A 12,344-nucleotide genomic window follows, 5' to 3' on the forward strand; every position below is an offset into this window, starting at 1 on the left:
CTACTTTACATTGTAGCAAAGTATCATTTCTTCAGTGTTGTCACATGAAAAGATATAATAAAATATTTACAAAAATGTGAGGGGTGTACTCACTTTTGTGAGATACTGTACATAGCAATATACAGCAGATAATCTGAACAAAAGAGTTTTGTGCACCATGATGCACAAGTCAAGGTCAAACCGTGAGATTGACAAAGTGTTTGAAAGTGTTTTTCAGGATACCAAACAATGCCAAAAACAAATAACAGATGACGCCTTCGGCCGTACCGATAGTGGGAATGGTGGTGACTATTTCTCCCAGCTTGAGTTTGTACAGGATGGTGGTTTTACCGGCGGCATCAAGACCGACCATGAGAATTCTCATCTCCTTCTTCCCAAACAAACCCTTAAACAGGTTCGCAAAGACATTCCCCATGCTTTACACTGCAAAAATAAGAGTTAAACATATATTAGAGACTATACAGCACATAAGATTTTAATTCAAAAGCCCCATTTAATGCTTGGTTAGAAAACAAGTCCCTGTAATGACATGTCTTTAAATATACAAACTTTCATAAAAGTTCACAGGATGAATCAAATGCTCTGATATTATATGACAGATATAGCTTCTTATTTATTAATAAATCAAAGTATACAAGGACAAACAGCATCGTTATCGGTGTTGGAAACTGGGATAGCCACTTCAAATAAATGTAATGTCATTTAAATGGCTGTTTATTATAAAATATAAGGCACATTTAGTGTTCTTGTGAATAAATGTCTAATAAAATGGACAAACTCTATCAGATATGTCTGGGACAGACTGGCAGGGCGTCCACATTTAATCCAAAGTTTAATTAAGTTACTACATGACATAAAATTCTAATTAATTTACTAATTTTCAAAATAAATTGTAACTGGCAGGATAGCTAGCTTTGTCTACACTATTGACAACTAACAAATTCATAAGATGTTTTTCCAGAGTATTTGAAGTTTTAATACATATTATTAGAGGAATGTAAGGGTGTGTTTTTCGCAAATACACTGATTTTATGGACCAATCATCTTTAGCAATTAGCCGACTAGCTACATACAAGATAAGAGCAGCCAGCTGGCACTTCAAAAGACGGATTTTGTCATTTGAAACCAGCTTAATGAATGACTAACGAACTTAACGTAATCGTCAAAAAGTGAGAATGTTTATCATGTAGGCAGCGAAGTAAAATCACCTCTGAACCGGGACTTCTTGAGCTTTCTGTCTCCACTGCTTTAGCGCACGGCTGACTGTCACTGCAAAATGGCGTATAACGCAACTCAACGCACCGGCTTGACAAGCCCCGCCCACCACACAAAACAGTCCAATCAGAAAAGGAGAACAATGCCTAATCCCGCCTTCTATGAGTGCGGTCCAATCAGAATGATTGACAGATCCGGTTGGATTTGGGAAATGAGGAAGAACTTCCGATTTATTGTAGTGACTGTACACGCCTTAGTTTACATTGCATATCATTGAAATAGCGTTTGTTTTCATGCACAAAATACATTTATGTATTTTATATAAAAGTATTTATACAGTGTATATTATGTATAACACTGAAATTAGGTGTTGTCTTCCTAACAAAACTATCAACACAACAAATTTACAATGTACCTTTACATTTGCATCAAAATAATTTTATAATTTGACACATTAGGATTAAGCTTAGTCAACTGAGACAAATTTGAAAATGTTTAAATTGAATCAAACACAAGTTCCTAAACAAATGCATGAAGTAACAAATGAAGTTAGCATCATAAAGCTCAAAAATAATGGAATGAGATGTATAAAACTCCGGTTCTGTCTGTTTGTAATAGTCACTTTTGCTAGAGTGCCACTGTTGAGCAGGATTCTGAATGTTCATCATATTCTCGCAGCTCTAGTTTTCCATCTCTGACCCTCCAATCCCAGCTGGGACTGCCGTCAGAAGCAGGAACGCACTGCAACCACATGCCCGACTCGCATACTTCTGTGTCCGGAGACACCAGACACCCGTCTAGGGTGGCCAAACTGAATGTCCTCAGAGATATCTGTGATATAGAAATAAATACTGTTTTAATGTGCCGTTTTACAATCTCTTCTCACATGAAAGATGTGAAATCTTTATAGAGGAATCTCACCTGTTCACTGATTCCCACAGCAATGTGTCCGATTTTCACCTGTGGCCTCTCTCTGATCTTTAAACTCTCTCCGCTTACATCTTCCACCCATATATCCACGCCAAGACCTGCACACATACCCAAATCAATACACACAAACTTACATAAGCACCTGAAATTGCACTAAACTGATTAAACTTACCTTCAAAGAAGCAAGACGACGTCTGGTCAGTTGACACTGACCAATCCACATTGAAGCTATGGCCATCTGTGGTGCTACAGGAGGAAAAGACCCCCGAGCTTAAATCATCAGAGTCCTTTAAAACAATAACATTGGGTTAATTTGATGTTCTGGCACAATAACCTTCATAAAACCTTCACATGATTCTGTCTGCAGGTTTACCTCATCGCTAATGTCTTGCTCAGAGTAAAAGAAGCTGGTGCAGGTGAGAGGTTGCGGTCCATGAGAATCAGGTAAACTTGTGCCTTTTTGTTCTGTGGAGAACAAATAGGAACTCAGTAATGTTGCATAAAAGTGCTTGACATTCAGTTCTGTACGACTCTGACACAACTTGAACTCTGTATCAGAACTTTTGACCTACATTTGCTGTTTGATGCATTTCGTAAAATGTTTAAGACACAGAAATGCTGCAACGGTGTATGTAAATCACAAGCAAAATCTTGGGGAATCAGAGGGAAATTAAGAACCTATTTAAGCACCTAACCCTAAACCTACTTTTTTCCTTATCTGTAGAATCAGATTGGTAGATTGAAATGTTGAATGGTCAAAATAAAGGCTTCAAAAGAGGGTTTTCACAGCAATGCCTTAGAAGAACCATTTAGACTTCCAAAATAACCTTTCATTGAACAGTTCTTAAAATAACTTTTTTTTTTTCTTAGTGTGAAGAACTTTAAAAAAAAAATAATAATAATTTTACACTATAAAGCACATTTTGTGGAATGGAAATGTTCCATGGATGTTTAAGGTTGTTCATGGAACCACAGATGCCAGTAAAGAACCTTTATTTTTAAGTGTTGTTGATCAAGGATGTTGATCCAGAACATATCCGACGTGGCAAAATCATGGTCCTCAAGTTACTCAGATAACATTATTTACACACCTCTGGTGATGTATGACGGATTTCTCCAATCATTTAGTCTTCTTAAACCCCGCCCCTCCACAATCTATTTAATTCATTTTTGAGTGCCACGCCCCCATCTCGATATCCAATCAAAAACGGATGCATTTTTCTTAGTGTAAAGAACATTTTTAAATAATCTGAAGATTCTTTTTCTACTTCAAATAACCTTTTATCCAATGGAAAGGTTCCATGGATGTTAAAGGTTCTTCATGGAACCATAGATGCCAATAAAGAACTTTTATTTTTAAGAGTGTAGTGCATAAGTCATACGGACTGCTGCTTTTTATGATTTTTCACATTCAATTTCATTGCATGGAAAAGAAAAGCAACACTCTGTTAAACCTCTATTGCAGTCCATACAAGAAAGAAAACAGAAGAAATGGACAGAAATTTAGTTTGAATCAAATTAAGCTCACACACAACAAACAAAAACTCACCACTCTTCCTCAGCATGACCGACTCTTCTTCAGACTCCGAATAGCTGTCTTCGCTCTGCAGTTGAGCTTCTTTCGGGTGATAAAGTGTCTGGAGCTGTAGAAACGGCTCCCACTCCTGCGCCCAATCGCTGCCAAGCTCTCGAAGACTCTCCAAATCACTCTCCACCTCCTCATCATCCACAACGCTTCGGATCTCTCCATCCCAGCTCTCTAATTCCTCTAAAACACTTCTGTCACATTCACCGCATCCCCCAAACACAACTCTTTTTTCAGTTAAATAATCGGTTTTGCTTTCTTCAGCATCTGTTTGATCTGTTGCTTTGAGATTTTCATTGATCTGTGATGTGTCTTCATCAGATTCGAGCTCTCTGTCATCTTCTGAATAGATTTGTTTCTTATTATTTTCCTCCTCACCCCAGTATCTGTCCATCCAGCTGCTCATCTGGTCTCTTTTTAATCTGTTGATATCTGCATCTTCATCCCACTCGCTCTCCTCCGTCGTGGAGTCAGAATCATCCTCGTTTGGTGCCGTCTGTCTCCATGTGCTCACCCAGTGAATTGTAGGTGCTGAGAGGTCTTCTGGGAAACTAGGAGGACTTGTTTTCACTGGAGTTTCCACGATGGATAGGACAGGTGTCTCATGCAAGTTCAAATTGGGACAGTCCTCGAGTACAGGTGCTGAATATTGTTTAGATGGTTCCTCAGAACCAGAGCGCCCACATACTAAATATGTATAAAATCAAGAGTTTAATGTAAGTTTGAGGTCAGTAAGATTTTTAAATTAATAATTAGCAAGGATGCACTAAATTGATCAAAAGTGACAGTACAGCTATTATAATGATCAGACTGTTATTTTGAACTTTCCATTTATCAAAGAATCCTGGGGGGGGTGTATCACAGTTTTCACAAAATATTAAGCAGCACAACTGTTTTCAATGTTGATAATAATCAGAAATGTTTCTTGAGCAGCAAATCAGCATATTAGAGTGATTTCTGAAGGATCATGTGACACTGAAGACTGGAATAATGATGCTGAATTCAGCTTTGCATCACAGGAATAAATAACATAAAATATCTTTAAATAGAAAACAGTACTTTTAAATTGTAATATTTTACAATATTTCCGTTTTTACTGTATTGACATTAGAATTACCTATGTTATACACATTTCATCACATTTTTTAACCATGCAAAAATTGTTTCATACCTGCTCTGAGTGCTTTCACGGTCTTTTGCAGCAGTTCTGATGCCGAATGTCTCTCTCTCGGCTCCTTAACCAGTCCCCCTTTGATGACATCACAGGTCAGCGGGTCACAGTCAGGTGGAATCTCCCATAAAGGAGGCGGCTCACTCACAATCTGACAATCATAGCACAACAGTTTCATACAGTAGACACAAGCATACCATGTAGAGTCAAAAGCAACAGTCCTAATAAACAATGAGTAGGTGTGTTACACTTTTGACTGATAGTGCGTCTAAAGTGACAACTGCATGCTCACTGCACCTTCAGATAGAGTGGATGAGGGTAGTATCGTGTCCAGGGCTGGTGTCCGTTGAGCATGTGCAGTAACATACAGCAGCTGCTCCAGATGTCAGCTTTAGCAGAGCGAGGATCACCCCTCGCCACCTCCGGCGGCATATGAGACTCTGTGCCACGCAGAATGTTCCCTGCACATACCACACACATTATAAATCACACTTCAGAGTAGGCATGCATGCTGGTGTGTGTATGTGTGTGTGTGTGTAGTCACCTCTGAAGGTTTTGGTGCTGTATCCACCCTGATTGAGTGTCTCAGAGAGTCCAAAATCACACAGAAAACACTGTCTGCCATCCTCAGACAGCAACACGTTGTCAACTACACATAAAATCGACACATGAATGACATCAAGGCACAATCAGTGATTTGTTTTGTGATGAAAATCCATGACAATGGCCGTGCCGCTGACCTTTGACATCCAGGTGTATGACGCGTCTGCTGTGCAGGTGTTGGAGAGCCTGCAGGACCTGAGAATGATAATACAGAGCCAGTTCTTCAGACAGACAGCCCTTCGCTCTCAGCAACTGAGCTAAAGAACCTGGAAAGAGAGAATTTATTGACTCAGATATGACTTGATTGCTTTCCGAGGCGTCCATTGGTAGAAGCAATCACCTGTTTTCAGGTCCATGAAGAGAATCACATTGGGCCCCTCTCTCACGGCCCCATACAGCTGGAGGACACGAGGAGACTCCATCCTGCTCCATGTTTCCACTTCCTCCCACCTAAAACTACAAAGGGGAATCTTCACAAGAGAGCAGTGCATTGGATCAGTTAGGACATAATCAGAGAGTCACAGGTTCTCACATTCAAAAACTTTGTCCAAAAAATAGTGCATGCAAGAATATTCAGACATATTTAGGCTTATATGTAATTGGATAAGAAATTGATATATTTACCTTTTTGGCGGCACATGTAAATCCTGTTTGTTTGTCCCGAATGCTGAAGACGTCTCCATATGAGCCATTTTGAATGTGACGGAGAAATGAATATTCACGGCCCTCTCGATATTCAGAGTTCTTCACCTGGAGGAACTAAGAAATGATGTGCACCATTAAAACTGCAGTAAATTGTGAGTTTATTGGAAATATATACATTAAAAAGTTTATCTGCCTAAGATAACATATAAGATATATATATATATATATATATATATATATATTAAATATATATTGGCAGTATATTAGTACTATATTTTTTGCATAGTTTGAAACATTTAAATATATCTGAAAATATTTTTTGCTGTATGGGTTATCTCAATTAAAAATAAAACATTAAAATCATCATATGGCAAATGTAAAAATATGGTAAATGAGCATGAACAATTAAATATTCAATATCAGGCAATACCTTATTATTTTGCCCACTTTATGTACATTTATGAATATATATATATATATATATATTTATTTCTTGTCTATTGTCAATCTGCATTAATGACTTTAGTCACACACCTGCTTAGGGTGGAACAGAAACCCCTCGTTTACATTCATTTTCTCCTGCGTCACTTCTTTAATCATCTCACAGAAAAACTCAGAGAAATGCCGTCGGTCCATTTGAGTCACAACACCACACAGTTCAGCTGTATCCCGTCTGGAGCAAAAAGACTCAGGATCGCTCTCTGTGTCTCTGCAGACGTCTTCAGCTGCATCACAGCAGTCAAAGCAACCTTCAAATCCCAGCAAAAACACTTCAGGACATTTGATGTCACCGAGAGCCTCTAAACGGCAGCTGTCTGAATCTGAGCTGCTGGTTTGTCTGTCTGTGGTACAGGAAGAGTCACGGTCAGCGGTGGAACATGAACTCTCAGAGGACCACTCCGCTTCGGCTGGACTGTAACCCTGCTCGGTTTCTGTCCTTTCCCAGTCTGTATAAATACAAGTCGAGTCAAAATCATCTAGTAAAGACCCAAAGCGGTCAGCGTTCAACCTGGAACCTGCAGTAGCTGCTATACTGCAAGCAAACATATATAAATCACAATCCGAGTCTTCCGATTCTTCCTCAAAGCTGTTCCAGACAGATTCAGGGTCTCTTTCAGGGCTTGTATCAGTTTTGACAAGAGGATTGTGGGTATTACAGTCTCCTGGAGTTGTGCAACAAGTAGAGTCACATCCCTTGATGCTCTCAGCATAGATATATGCAAACTCAGAGTCAAAGTTTGGTTCCATACCGTCAGATATCAAACTGTGAGACTCAAAGGTCGAAGGGAAGTCGACCTCCAGCTTTTGAAGGCGTAGACGGGAAACATCTTGAGGACAATCCCACAGATGGAGATCTGGAGTGACCTGCTGAGGTCGAGGTGTCGAGGAGAACTTGTCTTGATCTTCAGTGCTTGGTTTGGAGCATCTTGAGGAGCCGCTGGTCTTCTGGTCAGAAAGTAATGGAGCATTTCTTCTTGTTCTTGCTCTGTCTTGTCTACACGTCCCCCTCGTTTTCCTCATGTCTTTAATCTCTGTTCGGTGTTTCCTGTGATGTTTTCTGAGGCAGCAAGCTGTAGATTTCTTCTCTCTCTCACTTGAAGGGAATGACACATCTGACCTATGAATTATCGTGGTAAACAAAGCAGTTAAATGGATCGATGGATCCATTAACCTGTTATTTAAATAAAAGTAAATGGAAAGAATCACAGTGTGTAAACCTGTTGCTGATGCACGACTGGATGTTGTTGTCTTCTAAACTTGTAAAGCCATACGTTTGATATTCCTCATCTGAAAATACATTTACAACATCACTTAAAACATAAATATTAACACATAAACAAAATCTACCAACTACAGTATCTTCTCTATATATACTGTCCTTTAAACAATGCACATTCTCTCATAAAACCAGAAAATAAAACTATTAAAAATGGTTGAAATAAAATTAAATAAAATGTTAGATAAAAAAAAAAATTTAAAAATTTGAAATGTTGTCTTGGCAACTAACTAAAAGAAAATACATTGTTGTTTTTACATTTATATAAAAAAAGTTATTGAGAATTGAGAATTACTGAAAATAAAAACTACTAATAATAAAAATTGCAAAAGCACATAACTAAATGATTAAAACAAACTAAGTTGAAATTAAAATGAAAACTGAAAATATAAAAATTATAATTTTAAAATAAACTTAATAAAGTTTAAACTTTAAACAAATAAATTAAACTTTATAAAAGTACTGAATTACTATATCAAAAAGAGAAATTAAAAGTAAAGTTAAACAGTAAAATAAAAAACTAATACAAAATGATAAAGGCATTTAACAAAATTACTAAAATTTAATCAAATTTAAAAAATAAAATTAATTTTTAAGTCTATAAGTAAGTTTAAGTTTTTGAAGAACTAAAATTACTTAAAAATTTAAAAAAAAATTAAAGCTGAATAGAAATATTAAAAAGCAACTAATACAAATGATAAAAGCACAACAAAATTACAAAAATTTAAACTGAAATTGAAATGAAAACTGAACATCTAAAAATGATCATTAAAATGTTAGTAAACATTATAAAACTATACAAATAAATGATACTAAAACAGCAAAGACATAACCTTGCTACTACGATATGCCGATCTGATTAACCTATAATGTAACATCAAGAACTTTATTAATCTCCACAAAAAAAAACATATCCAACTAGACTATTCTTGGTAGGAAGTTCCTGCCAAGAACCACTGAAGAACCTTCATTTCTAAGACTGTAGATCTCCTACTGTCTGAAACGTGATTGACATCCTCTCTTGAACTCATTAACCTCTAAAGCGACTGTCCTCTCTCACCCCTCGACACGATGTCTGATGTTCCAGTGTCTTCTGCACCCACTGCCTGAGGTTCCTCCAGAACTCTTGGCTGGAGATCAGGCTCCTCTCCACACTCTGTGTCTGACGTTGAGGTCCCTTCGTCCAGATAAGCCAGTGTAGACACCTCTGTAAGCCTGCTGGAGTCAGACATGGTCGTTATGGCCATTCCTCTGTCCTCTCAACTAAAAAAAATCAAAATAAATGCAGCTCAGTAAGAGAACTGGGGCAGATACCAAGCTTTTTAGGTGGGAGGAACCTGAAGCCATCATTTTCCTCACACTTGCTGATGTACACACACACTGTGAGATGGTGTGTGTTGATTGGAGAGCAGTTGCTGAGGTGTATTAATAGCAGTGACATTTTGGCATGTTTGAAGCTGCGTGTCTCCCGCTTCCCTTCAGCTGTCCTGCTCTCACCCTTTCACACTTTCTCACACCGGATCATTTATCAGAGTCCAACATTCCTGTAATTTTTGTCAGTCTCTTTACTTCTCCATCTTGAATTTTGATTTCCACTGAGTTTTTGCTATTGTTAAACTGTCCATTGAGCTCCTTCAATACCTCAACACATGCTCAGAGTGCCTTCATTACATACAGCATTCACACCTAGTCAACACACTCAGGATAGTTATGCAACAATTTAAACAAAAGTTTGGGGTCGGTAAGATTTTATTTCATTTTATTATAATTTTTTGTGATAAAACTAATATTTTTATTCAGCGAGAATTACTTAAAGTGATCAAAAGTGACAAAAAAATAAATTTTGAAAACTGCAACTGAAATAAAAAATAAAGCTAAATAGGATTTAAAAAAATATATTAAATACTAAAAATAAAAATGACAACAGCAAATAATTACTAAAACTCAGAACTGTCAGTATACTGAAATTGTTAAAAAACGAATTTAAAATAATTAATATAATAGTATATAAATAATATTAAATAACACTGAAACAAATAATTTGTAATTTTTTAATTTAAATTAATACTTTTATTCAGCAATGATGCATTAAATTGATCAAAAGTGACAGTAAAGACATTTATAATGTTACAAATATGATTTTCATTACAAATAATTATTTTTTTTTTTTTTACTTTCTATTCATCAACAAATCCTTTCAACACAAATATGAAGGATTTCTGAAGGATCATGTGACACTGAAGACTGGGAAAATGATGCTGAAAATTCAGCTTTGCATCGTGGGAATAAATTACATTTTAAAAGATATTCAAAAAGAAAACATACATTTTAAACTGTAATAATATTTTACATTTTTACTGTTTTTTTATCATATAAACACAGGTGAGCATAAGGAACTTACCAACCCCAAACTTTTGAATGGTAGTATAACCCCATACATGCATTTGTATTTAATTACGATCTATTTTTACAAACACACTCGCTTTAGTTCCACTTACACCCGTATACTAAAGCCGTTCCGGTCAGGTGTTGTGTAAGTTGTGACACAAAATGTCAACATACCACAAGAAACAGCCAGGACAGGCTTCTGGAAATCTGCAAACTTTCTCCAAAGCAATCTTGTTTTCTTCCTCGAGTCAAACACACTCAGCCAATGGAGATATTTTAAGCTCTTGTGTGGCTTCAGCTGAATGGTTTTTTAGCCGGTCAGAGTGAGACTCAAACACTTGCAGAAGGCGAGCTGTGAAACATGATTCCATCAAGCAGCAGCCATCTGGAATATCTGTGTCAGCCTGTGATTGGTCAAATGCATTTACATGCGTTCTTAAAAGACAAACACAGACCAAACTTTTCCATCTTTTAGGATATTTTCTCATTTTTATTCTGTGTTTACCATTTAATAGCCTTACAGGATATTTTTCCTCCAATAGTTAAAAAAATTCAGTCACATGAATTGCGTTTACAAAAAATAAAAATTCTAATCGCATTGCCAAGATGGATCTGCCAACATGTGCCATGGAAACCAGACAGAGTTTATCAAAACAGTCTGATGAGACATGAATGAGTCAACATGTTATCTATTTCAAAAGTATTTAATTTCAGTGTTTTTTCCAGTATAATTAACCAAAAACAAACAGATAAATCCACTTCAATAACTAGATTCACTTCACCCTTCGGTAAATAATAAAATGAGACAAAAATAGACAACACTAAAGCAGCTATAGCAAATGTTGAGAATGACTCTTGAATTGGAATATAAATGCTATCAGTCATTCGAAAGATTTGTAAAAATGCACACAGACACCTTCAATATATATTTATAAAAAAAAGCAAATAATTGTCTGAAAGTTGAATTAACCCTACATGCAACAGCCTCTAAGTAAAATATAGGGTTAAATGGCTGGCGACACCCATTAATGTCAAGGGCCAACTGCATTTGCTGTTACTAATAGTTATAAAGTTTCCCAATCAGATTTAGAGCCAAAAAAAAAAAAAAAAGTTCACAAGTTTCTTTTTTGGTTCAGTTCACTGGTGATGCATTCAGTTTTGAATCTCAGAAGCTTTTCTCACTTATGGTTGGTTTATGGCATTGGAATAATGATAATGTAATTCCAAATACATCAAATCAACATCCTACTAACATTTGTCATTATAATGTCATCATTTAGCCTCTAATTTTAATTTCAATGTTTTGGGGAAACGACAGTTCTGCTAAAATCACTTCTATAGTCACTCTAGATATCTTTAACACCACAAAACTTCAGCATTTAAAGGAACACTCCACTATTTTTGAAAATAGGCTCATTTTCCAACTCCCCTAGAGTTAAACAGTTGAGTTTTACCGTTTTCGAATCCATTCAGCCGATCTCCGGGTCTGGCGGTAGCACTTTTAGCTGTAGCTTAGCATAGATCATTGAATCTGATTAGACCGTTAGCATCTCGCTCAAAAATGACCAAAGAGTTTCTATATTTTTCCTATTTAAAACTTGACTCTTCTGTAGTTACATCGTGTAGTAAGACCGACGGAAAATGAAAAGTTGTGATTTTCTAGGCCGATATGGCTAGGAACTATACTCTCATTCCGGTGTAATAATCAAGGAACTTTGCTGCTGTACCATGGGTGCAGCAGGCGCAATGATATTACGCAGCGCCTGAAAATAGTCCCAGCTTGGTAACTTCCAATAAGCCTATTTTCAGGCGCTGCGAAAATATCTAAACTCTATGGGCATTTTTGAGATGCTAACGGTCTAATCAGATTCAATGATCTATGCTAAGCTACAGCTAAAAGTGCTACCGCCAGACCCAGAGATCGGCTGAATGGATTCGAAAACGGTAAAATTCAACTGTTTAACTCTAGGGGAGTTGGAAAATTAGCCTATTTTCAAAAATAGTGGAGTGTTCCTTTAAAATGAGTTACT

The 12,344-nt window shown here is 36.8% G+C and overlaps 2 protein-coding genes across 2 annotated transcripts in view; both read right to left on the reverse strand.

The window, feature by feature from the left end:
* Positions 1-1,304, reverse strand: part of LOC107677191 (ADP-ribosylation factor 1-like) — a 4,397-nt gene extending 3,093 nt beyond the window's left edge. The window contains exons 1-2 of the mRNA XM_016472001.1: positions 1,209-1,304; positions 268-423 (exon numbers count right to left, since the gene is read on the reverse strand). Of these exons, the coding sequence (XP_016327487.1) occupies positions 268-415 (148 nt within the window). The 5' untranslated portion in view covers positions 416-423; positions 1,209-1,304. The remainder of the gene's footprint in view (positions 1-267; positions 424-1,208) is intronic.
* A 511-nt stretch (positions 1,305-1,815) lies between these two features.
* Positions 1,816-11,743, reverse strand: LOC107677195 (uncharacterized). The gene is made up of 15 exons (XM_016472004.1): positions 10,489-11,743; positions 8,987-9,189; positions 7,868-7,937; positions 6,684-7,767; positions 6,129-6,263; positions 5,845-5,974; positions 5,642-5,770; positions 5,446-5,550; positions 5,199-5,362; positions 4,902-5,052; positions 3,695-4,417; positions 2,519-2,610; positions 2,318-2,432; positions 2,137-2,243; positions 1,816-2,046 (listed from the first exon to the last, which is right to left on the reverse strand). The coding sequence occupies exons 2-15, from the start codon at positions 9,171-9,173 to the stop codon at positions 1,843-1,845; spliced, it is 3,396 nt and encodes a 1,131-aa protein (XP_016327490.1). The 5' UTR covers positions 9,174-9,189; positions 10,489-11,743; the 3' UTR covers positions 1,816-1,842.
* Between the last annotated feature and the right edge of the window lie 601 nt (positions 11,744-12,344).

The sequence above is a fragment of the Sinocyclocheilus anshuiensis genome, unplaced genomic scaffold, assembly GCF_001515605.1.
Source record: "Sinocyclocheilus anshuiensis isolate Anshui unplaced genomic scaffold, SAMN03320099.WGS_v1.1 scaffold392, whole genome shotgun sequence".
Lineage (NCBI taxonomy): Eukaryota > Metazoa > Chordata > Actinopteri > Cypriniformes > Cyprinidae > Sinocyclocheilus > Sinocyclocheilus anshuiensis.